The sequence below is a fragment of the Mesoplodon mirus genome (genome assembly GCF_964341445.2).
Source record: "Mesoplodon mirus genome assembly, chromosome: 3".
NCBI classification, from domain to species: Eukaryota; Metazoa; Chordata; class Mammalia; order Artiodactyla; family Ziphiidae; genus Mesoplodon; species Mesoplodon mirus.
The window spans coordinates 118,231,212-118,252,671 of record NC_138978.1 but is presented as its reverse complement, the minus strand read 5'-3'; the positions used below and the strand labels follow the sequence as shown (position 1 = coordinate 118,252,671).

Here is a 21,460-nt window from a genome sequence, read left to right as displayed (position 1 = left end):
ACGAACCCGTATCCCCTGCATCGGCAGGCGGACTCTCAACCACTGCGCCACCAGGGAGGCCCTTTCTTTTCTTTTTTAAAAAAAATTTTTGGCCGCACAGCATGGCATGTGGGATCTTAATTCCCCGACCAGGGATCAAACTCATGTCCTCTGCAGTGGAAGTACGGACTCTTAACCACTGGACAGCCAGGGAAGTCCCCTCAATTATTTTTGATGTATACCCAGAAGTGGGATTGCTGGGTTATATGGCAGTTCTATTTAAAAAAATTTGAGGAGCCTCCATACTATTCCATAGTGGATGCACCATTTTACATTCCCACCAACAGTGCACAAGGGTTCCAATTTCTCCACATTCTCACCAACACTTGTTTTCTGTTTTTATGTTTTTTTGATAGTGACCATCCTAGTGAAAGTGAGGTGATACCTTGTGTCTTTTTCTTTTTAATTTGCATTTCACTGATAATTAGTGATGTTGAGCATCTTTTCATATGCTTCTTGACCATTTGTGTAATCTACTTTGGAGAAATGTCTATTCAAACCCTTTGCTCATTTTTAAGTGGGTTATTTTTTGTTTTATTTTGTTGAATTGTAGTTCTTTATATATCCTGGATATTAATTAATCTGTTATCTGACATATGGCTTGCAAATATTTTCCCCCCTTCTGTAAGTTATCTTTTTACTTTGTTGATTATTTCCTTTGTTCCCCAGAAGTTTTTAAGTTTAATGTAGTCCTATTTGTCTATTTTTGCTTTTGTTATCTTTTTTTGGTGTCATATTCAAGGAATCTTTGCTTGTTACAATGTCATGAGGACTTTCCTTGATGTTTTCTTCTAGGAGTTTTATAGTTTCAGGTCTTACTTTTAGGTTTCCATTTTGAGTTAATTTTTGTATAAGGTAAGGGTCCAAATTCATTCTTTTGTATATGAATACCCAGTTTTCCTAACACCATTTGTTGAAGAGACTATCCTTTCCCCATTGTGTGGTCTTGATATCCTTGTTGAAAATAATTCAATCAAATATGTGAGGGTGTATTTTTGGGCTCTCCACTCTGGTCCATTGGTCTATATGTCTATCTTTTAAATTAATTAATTAATTAATTTTGGTTGCATTGGGTCTTAGTTGTGGCATGCAGGATTTTCATTGCGGCATGCGGGATATTTAGTTGTGGCATGTGGGATCTTTTAGTTGCGGCATGCGGGCGTCTTAGTTGCAGCATGTGAACTCTTAGTTGTGGTATGCATGTGGGATCTAGTTCCCTGACTAGGGATCGAAACTGGGCCCCCTGCATTGAGAGCACAGTGTCTTACCCACTGGACCACCAGTGAAATCCCTGTATGTCTGTCTGTCTTTTTGCCAGTTCCATACTGTTTTGATTACTGTAGCTTTATAATATGTTTTGAAATCACGAAGTGTGAGGCCTCCAGCTTTACTCTTCTCTCTCAAGATTGTTTTGGCTATTTGGGGTCCTTTGAGATTCCATATGACTTTTAGGATAGTTTTTTTTTCTATTTCTAAAAAAATGCCACTGGGACTTTGATAGGGATTGTATTTAATCTGTAGGTCACTTTGGATAGTATGGACATTTAATGAGATTAAGTCTTCCAATCCATGAACATGAGATGTCTTTCCCTCTATTTGTGCCTTCTTCAATTTCTTTCAGCAATGGTTTGTCATTTTCAGTGTACAAGTCTTTTGTCAAGGACTTGATGTGAAGCCTAAGGTGTGGGGATGGCATGAGAGATCCCGGAGGCAACTCAGAATAGGGCTCCCTTCACTGCCCCTGGTTTGTGTCTGGAAACAAACACTTCACAGGTAAAGACTTAAGAGCAGCTGGCAGAAAATGAGCTGGTGTGTGACCCCAGTTAGAGGCCTGTTTCTAGAGGGGTCTAAGTGTAAGCCTAGAGCACTGGGGAGGATGCTGAGCTTCAGTGGAGGTCAGAGAAACAACAACAATCAAGGATTGGGCTCCAGGGCCTGGAGCCAGAGAGGCCCCAAAGGAGCAAAAGCAGCCAATTTGAGGTCAGGCAGCTCAGCTGGAGGCCTCTCTGGGGAGTGTTGGGGCCAGAGAAGGGTGGGCCTTCCTCCCTCACCCAGGAGTCCAGGGACCAGATGGCCCGAGCAGGGCCTGAGCAGAGCAGGGGATAGGGGGCCAGAACAGGCTCCTGTGGGGGGTCCCACAGTAGAGCTGAGAAGGGTCCCTCTGTCTTGTGTCTCACACTGGCCTGGCCTAGTGTCTAAACTATTGGGACTGAGGTTGTGGGTGCCCAATAAATTGCACCCACAAACCCATCTGTAGCCAGGCTTGTCATTCTATGGGATGAGAACCTGGCTTATCTTGCCACATTAGGGTAAGGAAACTAAAGCCACCTGGGTCAGCTTTTGTACTTCCTGTATATTTGGCTTTTCTTTCCATTTCAATTCCTAGTAAAGTTCCCTTTTGGAAAATAAAACAATCCTTTCTGTTTGTCCAATGTTCAAAGTTTTAAAAAACACCTTCTCATCCAAGGCTCATTTGGTCCTCCTTAACCCTGTGAGATAAGAATCATGATCCACATTTTACAGATGAAGATATGGAGGCTCAGAGAGGTGACGTGACTTAGTCAAAGACGCACTGCTGGTGACCAGCTGACCTGCCACTCAGACCCTCTCTTTTACTAACTCTGTGAACTGCCCAAAGGGCAGAGGCTGTTGTCTGTGTCTTGGTCCCGATAACTATGAAGGGGACCTGTATGGTGGTTGTGGTTGCTTCTGCTGAGGACCCATTCATTCATTTATTCATGCACTCATTCAGAAGGTAGTATTTTGTATGTGCCAGGCACAGTAGATACTGCAATAAAAAGAGGAGGAAAAGTATGTTTCCTGATTTTATGGGGCTTTCAGTTTAGAGAAGACAATAAATAACCATGTGATAACACAAACAAGTGGATAATTACAAACTGAGGTCAACTGCTAAGGGATCAAATTTACAGTAATTTTTTCTCTTTTTGGCCACACCACATGGCTTGTGGACTCTTAGTTCCTTGACCACGGATTAAACCCAGACCACGGCACTGAAAGTGCTGAGTCCTAACCACTGGACCACCAGGGAATTCCCTACGGTAATTTTAAACAAAGAAACTTGAATTTTAGTCTGGGAGTGGGGAATGTCATTATGGAAGTGACTCTTGAGTTGAGATCTGAAAGATGAGCAGAAGTTATCTAGGCAAAGGGAAGAGGGAAGGTGAGAGTGAAGTTGAGGGGAGGAAGTGCTACCTAGATAGAAGGACCATTATATGCAAAGGCTCTGTGGCAGGAAGGGGGCATGAAGAGTTACCGAGGGAAAGTTAAGTGTGGCTAAAGCCCAAGAACAAGGTGGAGAGAGATACACGGTTAGGCTGGAGGGGTGGGCAAGACCCTGAGGGACATGTTAAGGATTGGTAGCCACTGAATGGCTTTTTCAGCAATGTGAGTGTGTGTGTGTTTGTGTGCGCTTGGGTGTGTGACATGATCAGATTTGCACTTTGAAAAATTTCACTTAAAATTCCATTTTGCAGGGCTTCCCTAGTGGCGCAGTAGTTGAGAGTCCGCCTGCCGATGCAGGGGACACGAGTTCGTACCCCGGTCCGGGAAGATCCCACATGCCGCGGAGCGGCTGGGCCCGTGAGCCATGGCCGCTGAGCCTGCGTGTCCGGAGCCTGTGCTCCGCAACGGGAGAGGCCCCAACAATGAGAGGCCCGCGTACCGCAAAAAAAAAAAAAAAAAAAAAAATTCCATTTTGCAATATGGAAAAGATTAAGAGAGGGGGTAAAGTTGGGGCAGGGAGACCAGTGAAGAGGTAATTTAACAAATAATAGCAAATAATTGCTAATTGTTACTGAGTACTTACTCTATACCAGGCATTGTTCTATTTCACATATATTAACTCCCTAATCCCCACAACCCAATGAAGTAAGTACTTTTGTTATCTCCATTTTACAGGTGAGGAAACTGAGGCACAGAGAAGTTACATAACTTGCCAGAGATCATAGAACTGACAAGTGGTGGAACCCAGGCAGTCTGATTTGGGAGCTGCTGTTCTTAACTACGATTATCTCCTGAACTCGGGTGGAGAGAGTGCAGGCTCATTTATCCAGTCAACACGTGCTTATTTAGTGCTCACTACATGCCAGGCACTATTCTATCTCTATGGAGCTTGGAGTCTAGTCAGGTGGAGATATGTGAGCAGCAAACAAACAAAGAAATCATATGATGTGTAAAGAAAAATAAAGCAGAGATGAAGAACAGTGAGTTCTGGGGAGTGGTGTGGTGGGGAAATGTGAGAAGTGGATGCATTCGTGAGAGATTTAGGGGGTAAAATAGTCAGGTCTTGATGGGCTGGACATGATGGATCAGGGAGAGGCAGGTGTGCATGTGACTCCCATATTTCTGGCTTGTGAAACCAAATAAATGGTGGTGCCATTTATTGCCACAGGGAAAACTGGAGGAGGCCCAGATTTGGGGCAGTAGGTGTGTGGATATTGCAATTTTAGTTTTAGACATCTTCTTGTGATAGTCACATGGTAATGTCAAAAAAGTAGTTGGATATACACATCCAGAGTTCAGAGAGGAGGGCTGGATTGACGGTTTGGGAGGCAGAAACATAGATGGAAACCTAAGCATTGGGCATAGATGAGCATGCCAAGGGATAGAGCATGGAGTGAGAAGAGAAGAGGTTGTGTCTAAAAAGCATCTGCAATTCTACACCAATTCCAATTCAATGTGTGAGATTTTTCCCCACGCCACCAAGCAATTCTCTGACACCAGCTGGGTCTCTTATAATTCAGCTCAATTCTGAAACTATCTACCTGGAGATAGCATCAGATCTACAGGTTAAGGGCTCAGTCCTACAAAACGTCCCCCCGAATTCCGCCCCCCCCATTTCAGATACCAACTGAACTTCTGCCTATAAATCAGAGGTTCCCACTATCCCCTCTTTGGGTGCTAGAGAAGAACTCTCCTCCCCAGATAGTCACATGACCTCTCCCTCATCTACTTCAGGTCTTTGATCAAATGTCTCTCTCTCAGTGGAAACTTCCTTGACCACTTTATTTAAAATTGAACCTCTTGATTCCTTAAAAAACTACAAATAGAACTACCATATGACCCAGCAATCCCATTACTGGGCATATACCCTGAGAAAATCATAATTCAAAAAGAGTCATGTACCAAAATGTTCATTGCAGCTCTATTTACAATAGCCCGGAGATGGAAACAACCTAAGTGTCCATCATCGGATGAATGGATAAAGAAGATGTGGCACATATATACAATGGATTATTACTCAGCCATAAAAGGAAATGAAGTTGAGCTATTTGTAATGAGGTGGATAGACCTAGAGTCTGTCATGCAGAGTGAAGTAAGTCAGAAAGAGAAAGACAAATACTGTATGCTAACACATATATACGGAATTTAAGAAAAAAAAATGTCATGAAGAACCTAGGGGTAAAACAGGAATAAAGACACAGACCTACTAGAGAATGGACTTGAGGATATGGGGAGGGGGAAGTGTAAGCTGTGACAAAGCGAGAGAGAGGCATGGACATATATACACTACCAAACGTAATGTAGCTAGCTAGTGGGAAGCAGCCGCATAGCACAGGAAGATCAGATCGGTGCTTTGTGACCGCCTGGAGGGGTGGGATAGGGAGGGTGGGAGGGAGGGAGACACAAGAGGGAAGAGATATGGGAACAGATGTATATGTATAACTGATTCACTTTGTTATAAAGCAGAAACTAACACACCATTGTGAAGCAATTATACTCCAATAAAGTTGTAAAAAAATAAATAAAATTGAACCTATTGAGACTTCCCTGGTGGTCCAGTAGTTAAGACCACACGCTCCCTATGCAGGGGACCTGGGTTCGATCCCTGGTCAGGGAACTAGATGCCGCATGCCGCAACTAAGAGCCTGCGTGCCACAACAAAGATCCCGCATGCCGCAGCTAAGACCTGGCGCAGCCAAATAAATAAATTTAAAAAATTAATATAAAAAAAAAATTGAACCTCTCCACAGGCTGGTATACCCTATTCCTACTTCCTGCTTTATTTTTCCTCATGGCACTTGTGACCTCTAGAATACTATTTTACTTATTGTTTTACTTATTGTTTATTTTTTTAATTTTTATTTTTACTTATTGTTTATTTTTTTTTAATTTTTATTTTTAGAAAATGTTTATTATTTAAAACAATTTATTTTATTTTATTTTATTTATTTTTGGTTGCGCTTGGTCTTCGTTGCTGTGCATGGGCTTTCTTTAGTTGCGGCGACTGGGGGCTACTCTTTGTTACGTTGCGTGGGCTTCTCACTGTGGTGGCTTCTTTTGCTGCGGAGCATGGGCTCTAGGCGTGTGGGCTTCAGTAGTTGTGGCATGCAGGCTCAGTAGTTGTGGCTCGTGGGCTCTAGAGCGCAGGCTCAGTAGTTGTGGCACACAGGCTTAGTCACTCTGCGGCAGGTGGGATCTTCCCAGACCAGGGCTCGAACCCGTGTCCCCTGCATTGGCAGGTGGATTCTTAACCACTGCGCCACCAGGTAAGTCCCTACTTATTGTTTATTGCAAGCAACACGAGGGAAGATTTCATTGTCTCTCTTGTTCACTGTAGCATCCCACAGTGCCTAGCACATAGTAAGTAAGTAAGTAAGCACATCTAACATTGTTCAAAATAGAGTAACGCCTGTCAAGGGCCACTATCAAGTCTCTTTCAGACACCCAAGGGCTGGAAAATTTATGAAGACAAAAAGTTACAAATTCTCAGAAAAAACACATCCTGTAGAAGCACATCCAGCTTTGATACAACTCTGTACCAAAATAGGTATGAACCCACCTCCTCTTTCTTGCACCTTGCCCTTTGAAGCCCTGTGAAAGGCTCAAACCCCCAGCCTTTGGGGCTAATGTCACTCTATGCATCTGGCCTCTTTCCTCCCTCAGAAAGTGAATAACTTTCTTTTTTTCCCCTTGTTAATACTTCTGTGAATTCTTTCACAACCCGTGTTGGCTCACCAACAAGTACTCAATATTTGTTGAATAAATGAACTTCCACATGGATGTTTCACAGTATATGAAACTGACCAGGTCCAAAAACAAACTCCTGGTTTTCCCTCTAAATCCACATCCTCAACCCCACCTTCCCATATTAACGGCGCTACAATCTGCTCAGCCGTACAAGTCAAATCTAGAAGTTTTCTTGGGGTCTTCCTTACCTCTCACTCCCCATACCTAATTGATCAGCAAGTTCTATTGGTTCTACCTCAAAAATAAATCTCAAATCTGTTCACTTCTTTCCCTCTCTAATGCCCTTCCCATCATTTCAAAACCATCACCATCTCCCCTCACTGCAAGGGCCAATCTTCTCTGCTTCCCACAAATCCTGCCTCGATCCATTCCTGAAATTACTGCCAAGGTCATCTTTTCTGTTTCTTCTAAAAGAATGCCCATGACCCATATCCATTAGCAGCAGCAACAACAGCAACAAATTAAGCAGCAAAATACAGAGAAGAAAGAAAAAAATTAATCACTATCCCACCACCCAGAAATAAGCATTAACATCTGTTGAATACCATTTGGCTCTCTATCAGTATAGACAGCTAGAGAGACTGATAGACTTACAGAAAAAAAAGTTACAAAAATGGGATCACAATACATGTTATTTATAATAAAAAGTACTATTTAAGTTTTACTTGTAGATAACAAAAGGGAAAAATGGCAAATGGAAAATGAACAAATTACTAAATTTTATGAAATAAAATAAATCTCGTGGTGAAAAATCATTTTTCATCATGAGAAATATTAGCTTGTAAAAGAGTCAGAGATAAAAAACAACTCCTCACCACCTACCAGAAGGATGAGAAAAACAGTATATTTACACTTATTCTCATTTCCCCTGCCCCAATCTACCAATTTCTGATAGTTATATTAGTTCATTTAAAAATGTCGACATATACAGTATTCACATTCTGTTTTGTAACCACGATTTCCAATGCAAGTTTAGTCTTAGTTCTATGAATTCAGCTCTCACAAACAGACCTTTTAGCCTGGCTTCTCCATTCCGGCATCCTTTATTTGAGTCATTATTTGGTTGGTTGGATTTCAAAGGGCTCTTGGCTTCTGTATTCCCTGAGTTCTTTCAGCTTGAGACTGTTGCTGCTTGGCAGGGCATAAAATTCTCAGGTCATACATTCTTTCTCTCTGTGCCCTGTAGACATGGCTCCTCTGTTTGCTGCCATTGTGAGTTCCATGGGAAAATCTCAGGCTAACTGGATTTTCCTACCTTGTCTGTGGCTGGCTTTTCTTCCATGGATGCTCTCTCTTCTTTTCTTTCTTTTTCTTTTCCTACTATTTTAATGTTGAAATATTTCAGGCATACAGAAGAGTATAGAAAATAGCACATTATCCAGTCATAAGCTTTGTTGAATTTGAACATTTAAAAAATATTTGCTTTAGGGCTTCCTTGGTGGCACAGTGGTTAAGAGTCCGCCTGCTGATTCAGGGGACACGGGTTCGTGCCCTGGTCCGGGAGGATCCCACATGCCGCGGAGCGGCTGGGCCCATGAGCCATGGCTGCTGAGCCTGGGCGTCCGGAGCCTGTGCTCCGCAACGGGAGAGGCCACAACAGTGAGAGGCCTGCGTACCACACACACAAAAAAAATTTGCTTTAGATCCCTTAAAACAAACAAAATTTACAGATCTAGGTGAAGGTCTCCACGTGCAATCCTATATTGCACTGGCCCTCTCCACAGCTGTAGCCACTGTTGGGAGGAGGAAATTTTCCTCTGCCCTTCTAGGTTCTTCTGGCTGGTCTAATAATTAAATTGACATGAGACAGATTAACAGGAGAAAATCAAACAAAAGGTTAGTAAGATGTATACATGGGCGAGACCTAGGAAAACTAAGTAACTCACCAAAATGGTCAAAACCCTCACCTTAAATATCATCTTCAGCTAAAGACAAAAGAGGAATTTGGGGGTAGTTGTTTGGAACTTCAAAGGAGAGGAAGACAGTTCAGTTGGAGATAGAGAAGCAAATATTTTGTAAATAAATATTTGCTGGGCCATGCAGAGACAATCGGACACTAGTGGACTCTGATCTTTCCCTACCACACCTAGCCTATATTCTTTGCAGATAGCTCTGGTGATAGCTTTATTCTGGCTTTTATCCAAATTCTTTAGGCAGCAAAGGGGACGTTAAAAGAAAGACTTCCTGAGTCTTATGTTTCTTAAAATTAAATTAATCTTCAAGCCAAAGAGACACATTTTGGGGTGGCAAATTTTGCTCCTGAATTATGAGTTTATAGTTTTTTACCACCATCCTGAATTATGCGTTTATGATTCCCTTGATTAAAAAAAATAATTTTGATCACATGTGTACATATTCTTAAGCAATATGTTATTTAGTATTGCATGTTTTTGCACTTTACATAAATAGTACCATAACGCATGGATTCTTCTGCAACTTCCTCTCTTGTTTTATCCATATTGATGAAGTTCATTCATTTACATTACTGTGTCATTATGTTCCTCTTGTCTCATATTTTTTCATCTTGAATTCTCTTTTATCAAATATCAAAATTAATTCCCTGATATTCCTTATGCTTTATATTTCCCTGGTGTATTTTCTCCCGTTCTTTTATTTAAAATATTTAAAATTTAAACATTTAATACATTTTTCTTTTAAATGTTTCTCTTGTATGCAACATATTGCTGAAAAAAATTTTAAACCCAACTTGGGAATCTTTGTCTTTTAACAAGTATGTTTATTTTGTTCACCTTTATTACAGATTCCTTTATAGTATTAGGACTTATTCTGACATTTTAATTTTCCGTATACTGTGTGTTTTTGTTGTTTTTTTCTTTCTTGCTTTCCAATGGATGGAGCCAACTTTCTTCTTATATTTTAAAAGTTATACATTCTATATTTTTACAAAGTTGTGATTGCTTTAATTTAACTCCATGTTCCTCCTTAGAATAATTTCTAAATGTATCATTCATTTTATATTTCCCTTAATAGCAAAAGTACTTTTTCACACCCTCATATCCTTTTAGTCTTGCCCTTTCCTCTCTCTCCTCTCATCATCTTGACAGTTCTTAAAATTCAGGTTGATTCTTCTTTTGTGTAATTCCACAACCAAAGGCTAGCTGTCTTGCCCCTCAAGTACCTTTCCTCCAGCCGATAATAAAATTTTCTGCCAAGTCCTTTTTTTGCAAATAAAACCTGCAGCAACTGGAGACTCTGATCTCCAACCAACCATTTCATTCTCTCTCTCTCTCCCTTGCCCTTTGGCTTTTTAAAATAATCAGTTTTATTATATTATTTAACCAATTTTACTCCCCATATCTCAAGCATCATCCTCATTTATCTCTCTTCTTATTTGAGTACTTTCTCTAAGAGTGTTTTTTGTTTGTTTGTTTGTTTTTTGTTTTTGTTTTTTTTTGCGGTACATGGGCCTCTCACTGTCGTGGCTTCTCCCGTTGCAGAGCACAGGCTCTGGACACACAGGCTCAGCGGCCATGGCTCAAGGGCCCAGCCGCTCAGCAGCATGTGGGATCTTCCTGGACCAGGGCACGAACCCACGTCCCCTGCATCGGCAGGCGGACTCTCAACCACTGTGCCACCAGGGAAGCCCGTTTTTTTTTTTTTTTAATAAATTTATTTATTATTTTTGGCTGTGTTGGTTCTTTGTTGCTGCACGTGGGCTTTCTCTAGTTGTGGTGAGCAGGAGCTACTCTTTGTTGCAGTGTGTGGGCTTCTCATTGCGGTGGCTTCTCTTGTTGCAGAGCATGGGCTCTAGGCATGCAGGCTTCAGTAGTTGTGGCACGAGGGCTCAGTAGTTGTAGCTCGCAGGCTCTAGAGCACAGGCTCAGTAGTTGTGGTGCACGGGCTTAATTGCTCCATGGCATGTGGGATCTTCCCAGACCAGGGCTTGAACCCATGTCCCCTGCATTGGCAGGCAGATTCTTAACCACTGTGCCACCAGGGATGTCCCAAAGAGTGGTTTATTTTATTTATTTATTTTTTTGCGGTATGTGGGCCTCTCACCGTAGTGGCCTCTCCCGTTGCAGAGCACAGGCTCCCGACGCGCAGGCTCAGCGGCCATGGCTCATGGGTCTAGCCGCTCCGTGGCATGTGGGATCTTCCCGGACCGGGGCACAAACCCAGGTCCCCTGCATCGACAGGCGGACTCTCAACCACTGTGCCACCAGGGAAGCCCCGGAAGAGTGTTTTTAATGTTGGTCTTTTTCCTGAGGCCTACTATGCCTGAGGATTTTTTTTTTTTTTTTTTTTTGGCTGTGCCAGGCTGCTTGTGGGATCCTATTTCCCCCACCAGGGATTGAACCTGGCCCCAGGCAGTGGAAGAGCAGTCCCAACTCCTGGACCACCAGGGTTTAATACCCTCACATTTGAGTGACTATTTGGCTATATGTAAGATTTCTTTCAACGTTTAAAAACACTGCTACTTTGTCCTCTTGCATCTAGTGTTTCTGTTGAGAAGTCTGATGCAGTTTGACTTTGTTCCTTTGTATTTCTTTTGGAGATGTTTAGAATTTTATCTGATTTGATATACTTAAATTTCAGTATGAGTCTAAATGTGTTTTTTCCCCTCCTAGTTACCCCAGGTAGCACTCTGTGAGCCGTTTCAAGCTGAGAACTTTCACTTTTCTCTAACTCTCAGAAATGTATTACCATACTTCTTCAGCTATTCTCCCCCACCTTTTTTTCTTCCTCCTTTGGAGAATCCTATTGTCCTGATCTCACACTTTTATTCTCTATGTCATTTAGCTCCTTTTGAAATATTCTCTCTTTAATCTTTTCTTCTGCCCTCTGGGAGATTTTCTCAGTCTGATCTCCCAGTTCACTCATTTGTTCTCTAGCTGTATCCATCCTTTATTTTTTCCACTTGTTGTGTTCTTAATGTCAACAAATATATTTTTTATATTCGATATGTCTACTCGGTTCTTTTTTTATGACCTCTTGTTCTTATTTCTATCAGTTGTTCTTTATCTTTTTGAGGATGTTTATTATCTTATTTTAATTTCTTGGTTCATCAGTTTCAACAATTCTACTTCAAATGGTTTAGCTTGCTCTTTTTTTGTATGTCATTATAATAGCTATACACCTCAGGTTCTGATTATTTTGGCTTGTAAGTACATGTTTCCTGGGCTGGGGTGGGGTTTGTTCTCAGTTATTGTATCTGGTGATGGGTATTGGGGCCCTCAGTGTGGACAGCCAAAGACACCAGAGAACTAGTGTCACTATTCTCTTTGCTGTCACTCTACTAGGCAACATTCTGGGAAGGGCTATGCCTTCAAACTTTAATTTAAAACACAGCTCTGGGAAGAGGCAGTCTCTTTAGGTCATAATCCTCCAGCTCTGGGGATTTGCAGGAGGGGGCTTTGCTGCCCCAGGTCAGCCCACACCTATGTTCATCCACTTCTTATCCCAACAGGGCTTTTATGCTGCACTGTTTGTAGTCAGCTGTCAGAGTTCTTGTCTTTCCATGGAGACAATCATATCATCTTGTTATTTTTTCCTAATCCTTAGACCTTAAGAAAAATGGCCATACTCTTCAGTTTAACGTTGAGTGAAGTGATAATAGTGGGAATCCTTTCCTTGTTCTTGACTTTAATAAGAATGATTTAGGGACTTCCCTGGTGGCGCAGTGGTTAAGAATCTGCCTGCTAATGTAGGGGACATGGGTTCAAGCCCTGGTCTGGGAAGATCCCACATGCCACAGAGCAACTAAGCCCGTGCACCACAACTACTAAGCCTGCTCTCTAGAGCCCGTGTGCCACAACGACTGAGCCCACGTGCCACAACTACTGAAGCCTGCACACCTAGATCCCATGCTCTGCAAAAAGAGGAGCCACAACAGTGAGAAGCCTGCGCACCACAACGAAGAGTAGCCCTTGCTCGCCGCGACCAGAGAAAGCCTGCGTGCAGCAACGAAGACCCAATGCAGCCAAAAATAGATAAATAAATAAATTTATATTAAAAAAAGAATAATTTAAATCATTTACCATTGAGAATGAAGTTGAACTAGGTTTTTGATAGATGCCCTTTGTTGGTCAAGATATTTCTTTCCATTCCTAGATTACTAAGAGTTTCATTATGAATGGGTATTGAATTTATTCTGGCATCTATTGAGATAATCATATAATTTTAATTTTTAATCTGTTAATGGGGTGACTTACATTAATACTTTTTCTAATGTTAAAACCATCTCTGCATTCATGATGTTGACCCAACTTAGTCATGATGCATTTTTCTTAAGTATAATGATGGATTCCATTTGCTTATAGTTTACTGAGGATTTTGTATCTGTAAGCATAATTGAGGTTGGTTTCTAATTTTCCTTTTTCATATGGTACATTTCTGGTGTTAACATGTAGGGTGATTTACTTAGTACACAGATTTGGCTGTGTGTAACAAATACCAAAAATAGCAGAGGCAAGGAGGAAGAAGTTGACTGCTTTGTCACGTACTATCTGGAGGTTTGTGGTCTAGGGTTAGTTTGGTGGTTCTGCTCAGCTATCCCTGGTTTGTATGGTCCAAATGGCTCATCTGCATTCTAAACAGCAGTGAAAGAATGGCATGTTCTCTGCCATTAAGGTCATGAATCAGAAGTTGCATCTTTTGCTGTTACTGGCCAGAGTTGGAAGCAAACTCAGATTTGGCTCAGAGGTCAATGTTCGAGAGACAAGGGTTGGTGGAGAAAGATGCTTTATACAAGAAGCTGGCAACATGGGAAGATGGTGGACTAGTGTCCCCCAAACCATCTCCAAGTTGCCAGTTAGAGGGAAAAGGATTTTATAGGAAAAAACTGGGAAGTTTCAGGGGTGTGCAGGCAGGGGCTATGTGCCGAACAGTAACAGTCAACTCTGACAATCATCTCAAAACTGGTCATGCAGTGATCTGGTCAGCATCATCTTGATTGTTTTAAGAGCAGTCAATCTACAACTCCAGGGTTGATTTGTTCCCATTTCCTTGAGGCCAGTTTCTGGAATTAGGCAAGCCATAGATTTAGTACTGCTCAAGATGGAGCAGCTTATATCATGGCTATAGTCTGGTTACCATCTAGTTAGCTTTTTCCCTCTGGTGGTGGTTTTAGTATCTGCAAAACAACTCAGAAATGTGCATCAGATTCTGTTCTCTATGTCCTTCAGGGAGGAGTGAGCGATTCTGTGACTGCCATATGGACTACCTGTTTAAATTGTTACCAGTTCTCCTGGCCAAACTGCTATCTTTTGTTACTATAAGTCCCCATTCTTTCAATCCTTGACTCTTGAGCCGGCTTTTTGTGACTCAGGGGAGGCCTTTGAGACCAAAGCTTTTCTACAAATAAGAGGCAGGAGAAGGACATGGGTGGGGGATCGGGGTGGGGGTCTGTCCGGGGAAGGCTCCATAATGTCCTGCTCAGTAACATCACTTCTGTTTACTTCTCTAGGCCAGAGCTTAGTCATGTGGCTACTCCTAGATGCAAGGAAGGCTGGGGAGTGTAGCCTTTATTTGCACTTAAAAGTACAGGTTCTTTTGCTCTGAGAGACAAGAGAATAGGTAATGGGGCAACCAGCAGTCTTTACCGCAAAGCTTATTTCGTATCTGCCACATAAAATAAGCTGGGCACTCTTTCCTTTTTTTCTGTTTTCTAGAAATATAAGTTTGTATAAGAGTTTTTTTCTTGGCTATTTGATAAACTTGCCTGCAAAAATCATTTGGATCTGTTTTATGTATGTATGTATGTATGTATGTATGTATGCATGTATTTATTTGTGGTATGCGGGCCTCTCTCTGTTGTGGCCTCTCCCGTTGCAGAGCACAGGCTCCGGACGCGCAGGCTCAGCGGCCATAGCTCACGGGCTCAGCTGCTCTGCGGCATGTGGGATCTTCCCAGACCGGGGCACGAACCCGCGTCCCCTGCATCGGCAGGTGGACTCTCAACCACTGCGCCACCAGGGAAGCCCGGATCTGTTTTATTTTTTATCATTATTGTGTGGATTTATATACTATGGATCAATTTCTTTAATAGTTATAGGTCTTCAGATTTCCTCTCTCTTAGTCAATTTTGGTGAATTATATATATATATATATATTAAAAAATATTTTTTCCCCCTGCAAAGCTGCCTATTTTATGTACTTTTTCAAATTTCACTCTCAGTTTTTTTTTTTAAGATTAATTGATTGATTAGCTGTATTGGTCTTCGTTGCTGCGTGGGCTTCTCATTGTGGTGGCTTCTCTTGTTGCAGAGCATGGGCTCTAGGCGCACAGGCTCAGTAGTTGTGGCTCGCCGGCTCAGTTGTGGCTCGCCAGCTCTAGAGTGCAGGCTCGGTAGTTGTGGCTCACGGGCCTAGCCGCTCCGCAGCATGTTGGATCCTCCAGGACCAGGGCTCGAACCAGTGTTCCCTGCATTGACAGGCGGATTCTTAACCACTGCGCCACCAGGGAAGCCCCTCTTGGGGATTCTTGATGATTGGATGTTATAGGGGAGGTTTACCATTGTGATCACGTGTGTTTAAGTCATGCCTCATTCACTGTGTGAGCTTGGGGAAACTTCCCTGAACCTCAGTTTTCTCCTTTGTAATGTGGGGTAAGACTGTACCAATTTCCTGGGATTGTTGTGTAAATTAAATGGGATGATATACGGACAGTTACCCAGCACAGAGCAGGTGCCCCATAATGTCAGTCTGCACCGCTCCAGCAAAGGGAATGACAAATGCATTACACACCGCAGATCCAGAATGACCCACACCCAGTGTGATAATGCAGGTTCTCTCATGCTGAGCAGTTGTCAGGGAATAGTAGATAATTATTTCATGCAGTTTGTTAAGAGAAAATATCTCAAAGCATATTTGCGGGGGGCTGGGGGGTGGGGAAGAAGAATAAAAGTGATCCTTGTAGTGAAAAAGTGTAAGCTCAGAGGTTGGTGCAACTCTCCCAAAGTCGCACGGTAAGTCAGGAGAAAGCCAGGGCTTAAACCTGGGGCCCCAATAGCAAGACCATTTCTCTTCCTGCCAAGCTGCCCCCGGGACAGTGGGCGGGTTGGCAGAGCTTGGCAGTGTTCAGCCCCTCACTTCTGCCACCTAGTTCCCTCCTGACCCCTCCCTGTGGCTTTTAAACAGTTTACAGGTGTACAGTTTCCATCTTAGAAGTCCACCTGGGCTGGAAAAACTTCATACATCAGGCAGGTATGAGAGGTGTGGGTGTGGGAAGGCTCACTGGAGATGAATCAGCACTGCCTACTCCTGCGTGAGTCAGGACCAGGGCAGGGCAAGAACTGGCAGACCCCGACAGGAGGGAGGGAAAGGAGAGCCCAGAGACCAGCCTGCAATGCCATGTCGCAACCACCAGGAGGCATAAACAAGACAGGCAAAGCCCAGGAGCCGCTGGTGGGAAACCTCTGGCACCTGGAGCTGGGGCGAGGGAATGGACGGAAAGCAGACACCCAGCTTCCCAGTCTGGGCATGGGCACAGTCACTGCCAGGATGTGCCCACTGCCTGCCTGTGTCCCGGTTTCTCTGCCTTCATGGAGAAGTGGAGAATGTAGAGCGGGACTGGAATCTAGCGGTCGGTCTATCCAACCCTCCTGTTCTGCCAGGAGGGGGAGAGAATTGCTCTAGATCACACAGCAAGTTAGTGGCAAATTACGTGATTTTCATCAGTCTCAGGAATATGGCCCCTTGATGGGCACTGTCCTGGCCTCAGTTCCTATTTAAGGACAGGTGTCCAGGTAGTGCCCCAGCAATCAGTGGCACTCTTGCCCTCTCTCTCTCTCATGGTTCTGGTCTTCTTCTCTTTTCCCTCACGGTCCCTTTGTTTCTGTGACTCTATTTTTCTCAGACCTTTTCCCCCAGTTTCCGGTCTGACTGCCTCCCGTCTCCATCCCTGCCCGCTGGGGAGTTTGCTCTGCGCCTTCCCTCACTGGGTCCCCGAGCGTGATCTTTCCTGCAGTCACTTCTCAGGGGTTCAGAGCTCTCTGAAGCTCCGTTTTCCAACCCAGTGTCTCAGTTCCACTCCTGGGATCCAGAGGAGAAGTTATGATTGGGTAGCATAATCAGTGATGTGATCTGGGGAGGTGGGAAGGCCCCCTGGCTCCTAAATACTGCCCCCAGCACTCCACCCCCCATAAAGTCCCATTTAGCACCTGGTGTGGGCAAGACCCTTTGCTCATGCAGTCCCTGCCCTGTGAGCTCATCATTTGGGAGTGAGGGCGAGAGCAGACAAGCACACGAGTGATTCAATGGAGAGCAGAATGCTCTGAGCACACAGGACAAAAGGAGTGCTTGGTGTGGGACAGAGCAGGTAGAGTCAGAATCGGGGGCAGGCTCTGTGAGGTCAGGGGCATTAAACCGGCCTTTGAAAGATAGGTGGGATTTCAGCCGGAAGGGGTGTGGTGCGTGGGTACTTTCTGAGCAGAAGGATGAACATGAACAGAGTCTTGGCCACCCCAGGTGCACGTACCCCCATGTGCTCAGGTACAGTGAGCAGGCAGTTAGGGGATAGGCAGGGGAGGTAGGAATGCAGGTGGGGGTCAAAGCCTGAAGCACTTCACTGCCAGCAAGAGCCATGGGGACACCACTGCAGTTTCTGAGCAGAAGTGGCATCTGCTGAAGTCCTCAGTTAAAATGGAAAAAGTGCTGTAAAAAGCAATGCATTGCACCCCAGTGGTCTTTAACCTCAGGGTGAACAACTTTTATTCCAGGCTCGGCCTGAAGTAGGTTTTTTTTTTGTGTGTGGTACGTGGGCCTCTCACTGTTGCGGCCTCTCCTGTTGCGGAGCACAGGCTCCAGATGCGCAGGCTCCGGATGCGCAGGCTCAGCGGCCATGGCTCACAGGCCCAGCCGCTCCGCAGCATGTTGGATCTTCCCAGACCGGGGCACGAACCTGTGTCCCCAGCATCGGCAGGCGGACTCTCAACCACTGCGCCACCAGGGAAGCCCTGAAGTAGGTTTTGATGGGGAAGAGCAGTAGTATGAGGGGTCCAAGTGCCTTGGGGAGGAGGGACACTGGGTGGTTTGCAAAGGTGTAGGAGAGGATGCTGGGGACCCCAAGGATTGACTTCATCTGCGCCGCTCAGGTTGCCTCCAAGTCCCACGGTGGCCTGCAGGAAGACAGCAGCCTGGCTTGATGTCTGATCCTCTGTGGGTGCTCAGTCTGAGCTTCTCTGTGGTATCATGATCCAAAACTCCCCGGGTGGGCCTGATGCGGGGTGTCTGTGCCAGTGCTCTCTCCTCCCAAGCTGGGTTGGGATTTCAGCCTACTGCCCTGGGACTGCGGCTGCCCTGGCCCTGGGAGAGGAGGGCGGTGCCGCTGAGTCATTGCCTGGGCATCTGGGCCTGGAACCACGGGTGAGTCAACTAGGACTAGGGGTGCTGGGGGAGGGGAAAGAAGCTGGTGGACATCTGGAGGGGGGCGGGGAGCTGGGCCCACAGGAAGTGCGGTGCCGGGACTGGATTGGGGCAGTAGGCGACGGGGGCCTGGGAAGGGGCAGCGTGAAGCCCGCTCTTCTCTGAAAGGCCCTTCCCTGGGCTGGGTCCTGAAAGGCCTCAGTGTTTGCCTTTCTCTGGGGAGGGGCCTGGAGGAGTGGGGTGAGGGAGGCTGTGGCCTCACCCAGGCCTGGCCACCGGGCTTGGGGAGCTGTCTGACCCCTCGTCACCTGCCCACCTCCCAACCTGCAGGAGGCCCGAGTTTTCTCCTCTCCCTTCAGCCCTCCCGGGGCGTCCTTACACACCACAGACCGCTGCTCACCCCAGCTGACTATAACAGAGCCGTCTCCACCTCTCACTGCCTTCCCGCCTCCTGCCAGACCCCCTCCTACCCAAAGGGGCCCTTTCCAGGTATGTTTAAGCACACCCACTTTCCTTGTTACATCGTTGAAAGGTATTCTGGTGCCGGCTATTAAAAGTAACTTTGGGGACTTCCCTGGCGGTCCAGTGGCTAAGACTCCACGCTCCTAATGCAGGGGGCCCACGTTCGATCCCTGGTCAGGGAACTAGATCCCACATGCCGCAACTAAGACCCAGTGCAGCCAAATAAATAAATAAATATTAAATCAAAACAGTGACTTTGTCTCCCTCATTCCCTGAGGTGACCCCTGCCCTCTTCTTCCTGATGCCCGCCCCCACCCCCCCCACCGCCAGCTGCCTTCTGGCTTCTCCAGCACACATACATAGGCCTGTGCAGTCCCAGCGGTCACCTGCAGCCACTGACATACCAGTGAGCTGTGACTCACAGGCGTGGGTCATGAGAACAAAGCCTGGCCTGAGTCACCAGGCCCTGCAAACAGCGGCTGTCTCCCCTGCCCTGGGCCCAGGCTACCCCTACCCCATGACATCTCCCACTCCCCTCTGTGGCCTGGGTGGGGCTGGGAGAGGGGCTGTCCTTGGCCGGCCTAGAGCCCTCCCTGAGCTGAGCTGGCCAGCTGGCGGTGCCCCTGGCAGTCTCTGGGACGGACGGGGCTGGGAGTGGCAGGAGACCAGGCTTTGGCAGGATCAGGTTAGGGCAGGTTTGTTTTCCTTAAAATACAATGTTGGGGGCCAGTGGGGCTGGCATATAAATCCCCACCCTGGGCACCTGGCCCTTTGCTTTCCTTCTGGCTTGTCTCTCTGCTATCATGTCTGGTGAGTACCTCTGTCCGGCTGAGGGCTGGGTGTGGCCGACCCCCATGGGTCTCTACCTTTGTCCCTTTGTTTTTTTTTTAAATTAATTTTTATTGGAGCATAGTTGATTTACAGTGTTGTGCTACTTTGTGCCATCTGTCCCTTTGTCTTGATCTCTGTCTCCTTCTGGCTCCCTTGGTGGAAGAGGCCTGGGGCCTCTGTGGGTCTCTGCATCTGGGGGGGCCTCCTGTGAAGTGTCAGACTGAGGCCTTTTCCAGGTTCCTCTGTGGTGTTTAGGGGCTACTCTGAGGCTCCCTCTTGGGTCTCACAGTCTGGCTCTCAGTCTAGAGGCACTTCTTGGGGCTTTAGGCCCAGGAGTATGAAGCGTGCGTGGGGCGGGTGAGGGTGGGATGGGTGCTTTAAGGAGGATCCTGAGTTTGTTTGGGTTTTGTTTTTGTTGTTTTGCAAAGTCCTGGATTCCAGCAGGACTGAGGAACAAGAGCCAGGGATCTCGAGCACGTGGGCCCGCCAGGGTTCCTGCCCACTGCTTCTTCCTGTCTTCTCCTACCTCCCGAAGGCAGGGCTGGCAGGATGGGCCCGGGGCTCTTCTCGCTTCTGGTGCCAGCTCCTCTGGCTTCACCCTCGGACCCGCTTAACCCTCCTGGGGTGGTGTGACCATTCTCAGAGGCAGAGCCATGGAAAAGATGACCTCCGAGGTCTGCCCTTGGTCTTAGATTCCGCCCTGATCCCAGGGTGCTGGGCTTTTAATTTCTTTAATTCCAGTCCCAATAGGACGCTTCTTGGTGGGGAGGGTGTTTGGTTGCTTCCACCCTACCCATGCCTTGTCTGCATAGAGCCAGCACCGCTGCTCAGGGGCCTCCAGTATGAGGGGACACACATTCCCTACCTGGTGAGAGCCCCTAGTCTGAGGGAGGATATAAGCCCACCCAGGGGAGCTTCCAGTTAGACGGGAGAGCGACACCCTCTGGCAGAGGAAGGAATTGACTCCTCGGGGAACCTCGTACTCCTGGGCCGTAGCCATGGCCACTGCCAGAGCCCAGCGAGCCCCACTGACTAGCCCATGGAAATGCCTGTCTCCGCAGCGCTGGCACGGAGCCCACTGGCCTGTGGAAGGAGCTGCACAGAGAGGATCCCAAATGGGACTCTGGCTACCCTGTCATTTCCTTTCCACAGATGCTCAAAGAGGGGAGCCCTGCACTCAGGGGTGGGCCCCAAGTGTGATGGGAAGAGACATGAGGCCCTTTCAAATACAGAGGAAGGTCTAGCATCTGCCCTCAGTGTGAGGTGGAGGTATGGCCCCTGCCCAGGGAGCCATAGGCCGAGCGGGAGATGCAGCCCTGCTTGCCCATTCAGAGAGGGGCTTGGAGAGGCAGTTTGGGGCAGCAGTGGGTCCTGCAGGCTGGGCTGAGGCGTCTCCATTACTTGCCAGCCCTGAAGCCCCAGATCTAAGATGTCCAGTCCTCTGGAGTAGGCGCTGGCTGTGATGGTCACCACCTTCCACAAGTACTCTGGCCAAGAGGGTGACAAGTTCAAACTGAGTAAGGGGGAGATGAAGAAACTTCTGCACACGGAGCTGCCCAGTTTTGTGGGGGTGAGTGGGGCCCGCCTGGGATGGGGAGGGTCCTGGTGTGTGCGTGCAGGGGCACAGGCTGAATCTCTTCTCCCTTCCTTGAGGATGCCTGCTGACGCAGACACCAGGGTGGGATTGAGCCCTCCATGGCCTCACTGGAGTGAGAGGGAGGCCTGCGTGTGAATGCGTGAGTGAGTGCTCTATTGCTGGCTCTTCCCCGCAGCTTTCCAGAGAATGTGTGCTGTCAGAGCCCAGAGAGGGGAA

At 46.3% G+C, this 21,460-nt stretch overlaps 2 protein-coding genes across 2 annotated transcripts in view; both read left to right on the top strand.

Moving 5' to 3' along the window:
• Positions 1 to 21,076: 21,076 nt before the first annotated feature.
• The window catches only part of LOC309799386 (protein S100-A4-like), a gene marked incomplete at its 5' end in the record, with an annotated part of 16,150 nt that continues 15,766 nt past the window's right edge, over positions 21,077 to 21,460 (top strand). The window contains 2 exon segments of the mRNA XM_082612443.1: positions 21,077 to 21,094; positions 21,098 to 21,217. Of these exon segments, the coding sequence (XP_082468569.1) occupies positions 21,077 to 21,094; positions 21,098 to 21,217 (138 nt within the window).
• Positions 21,194 to 21,460, top strand: part of S100A3 (S100 calcium binding protein A3) — a 14,683-nt gene continuing 14,416 nt past the window's right edge. Inside the window, 1 exon segment of the mRNA XM_082612444.1 lies at positions 21,194 to 21,217. The gene's annotated coding sequence lies outside the window, so the exon portion shown is untranslated.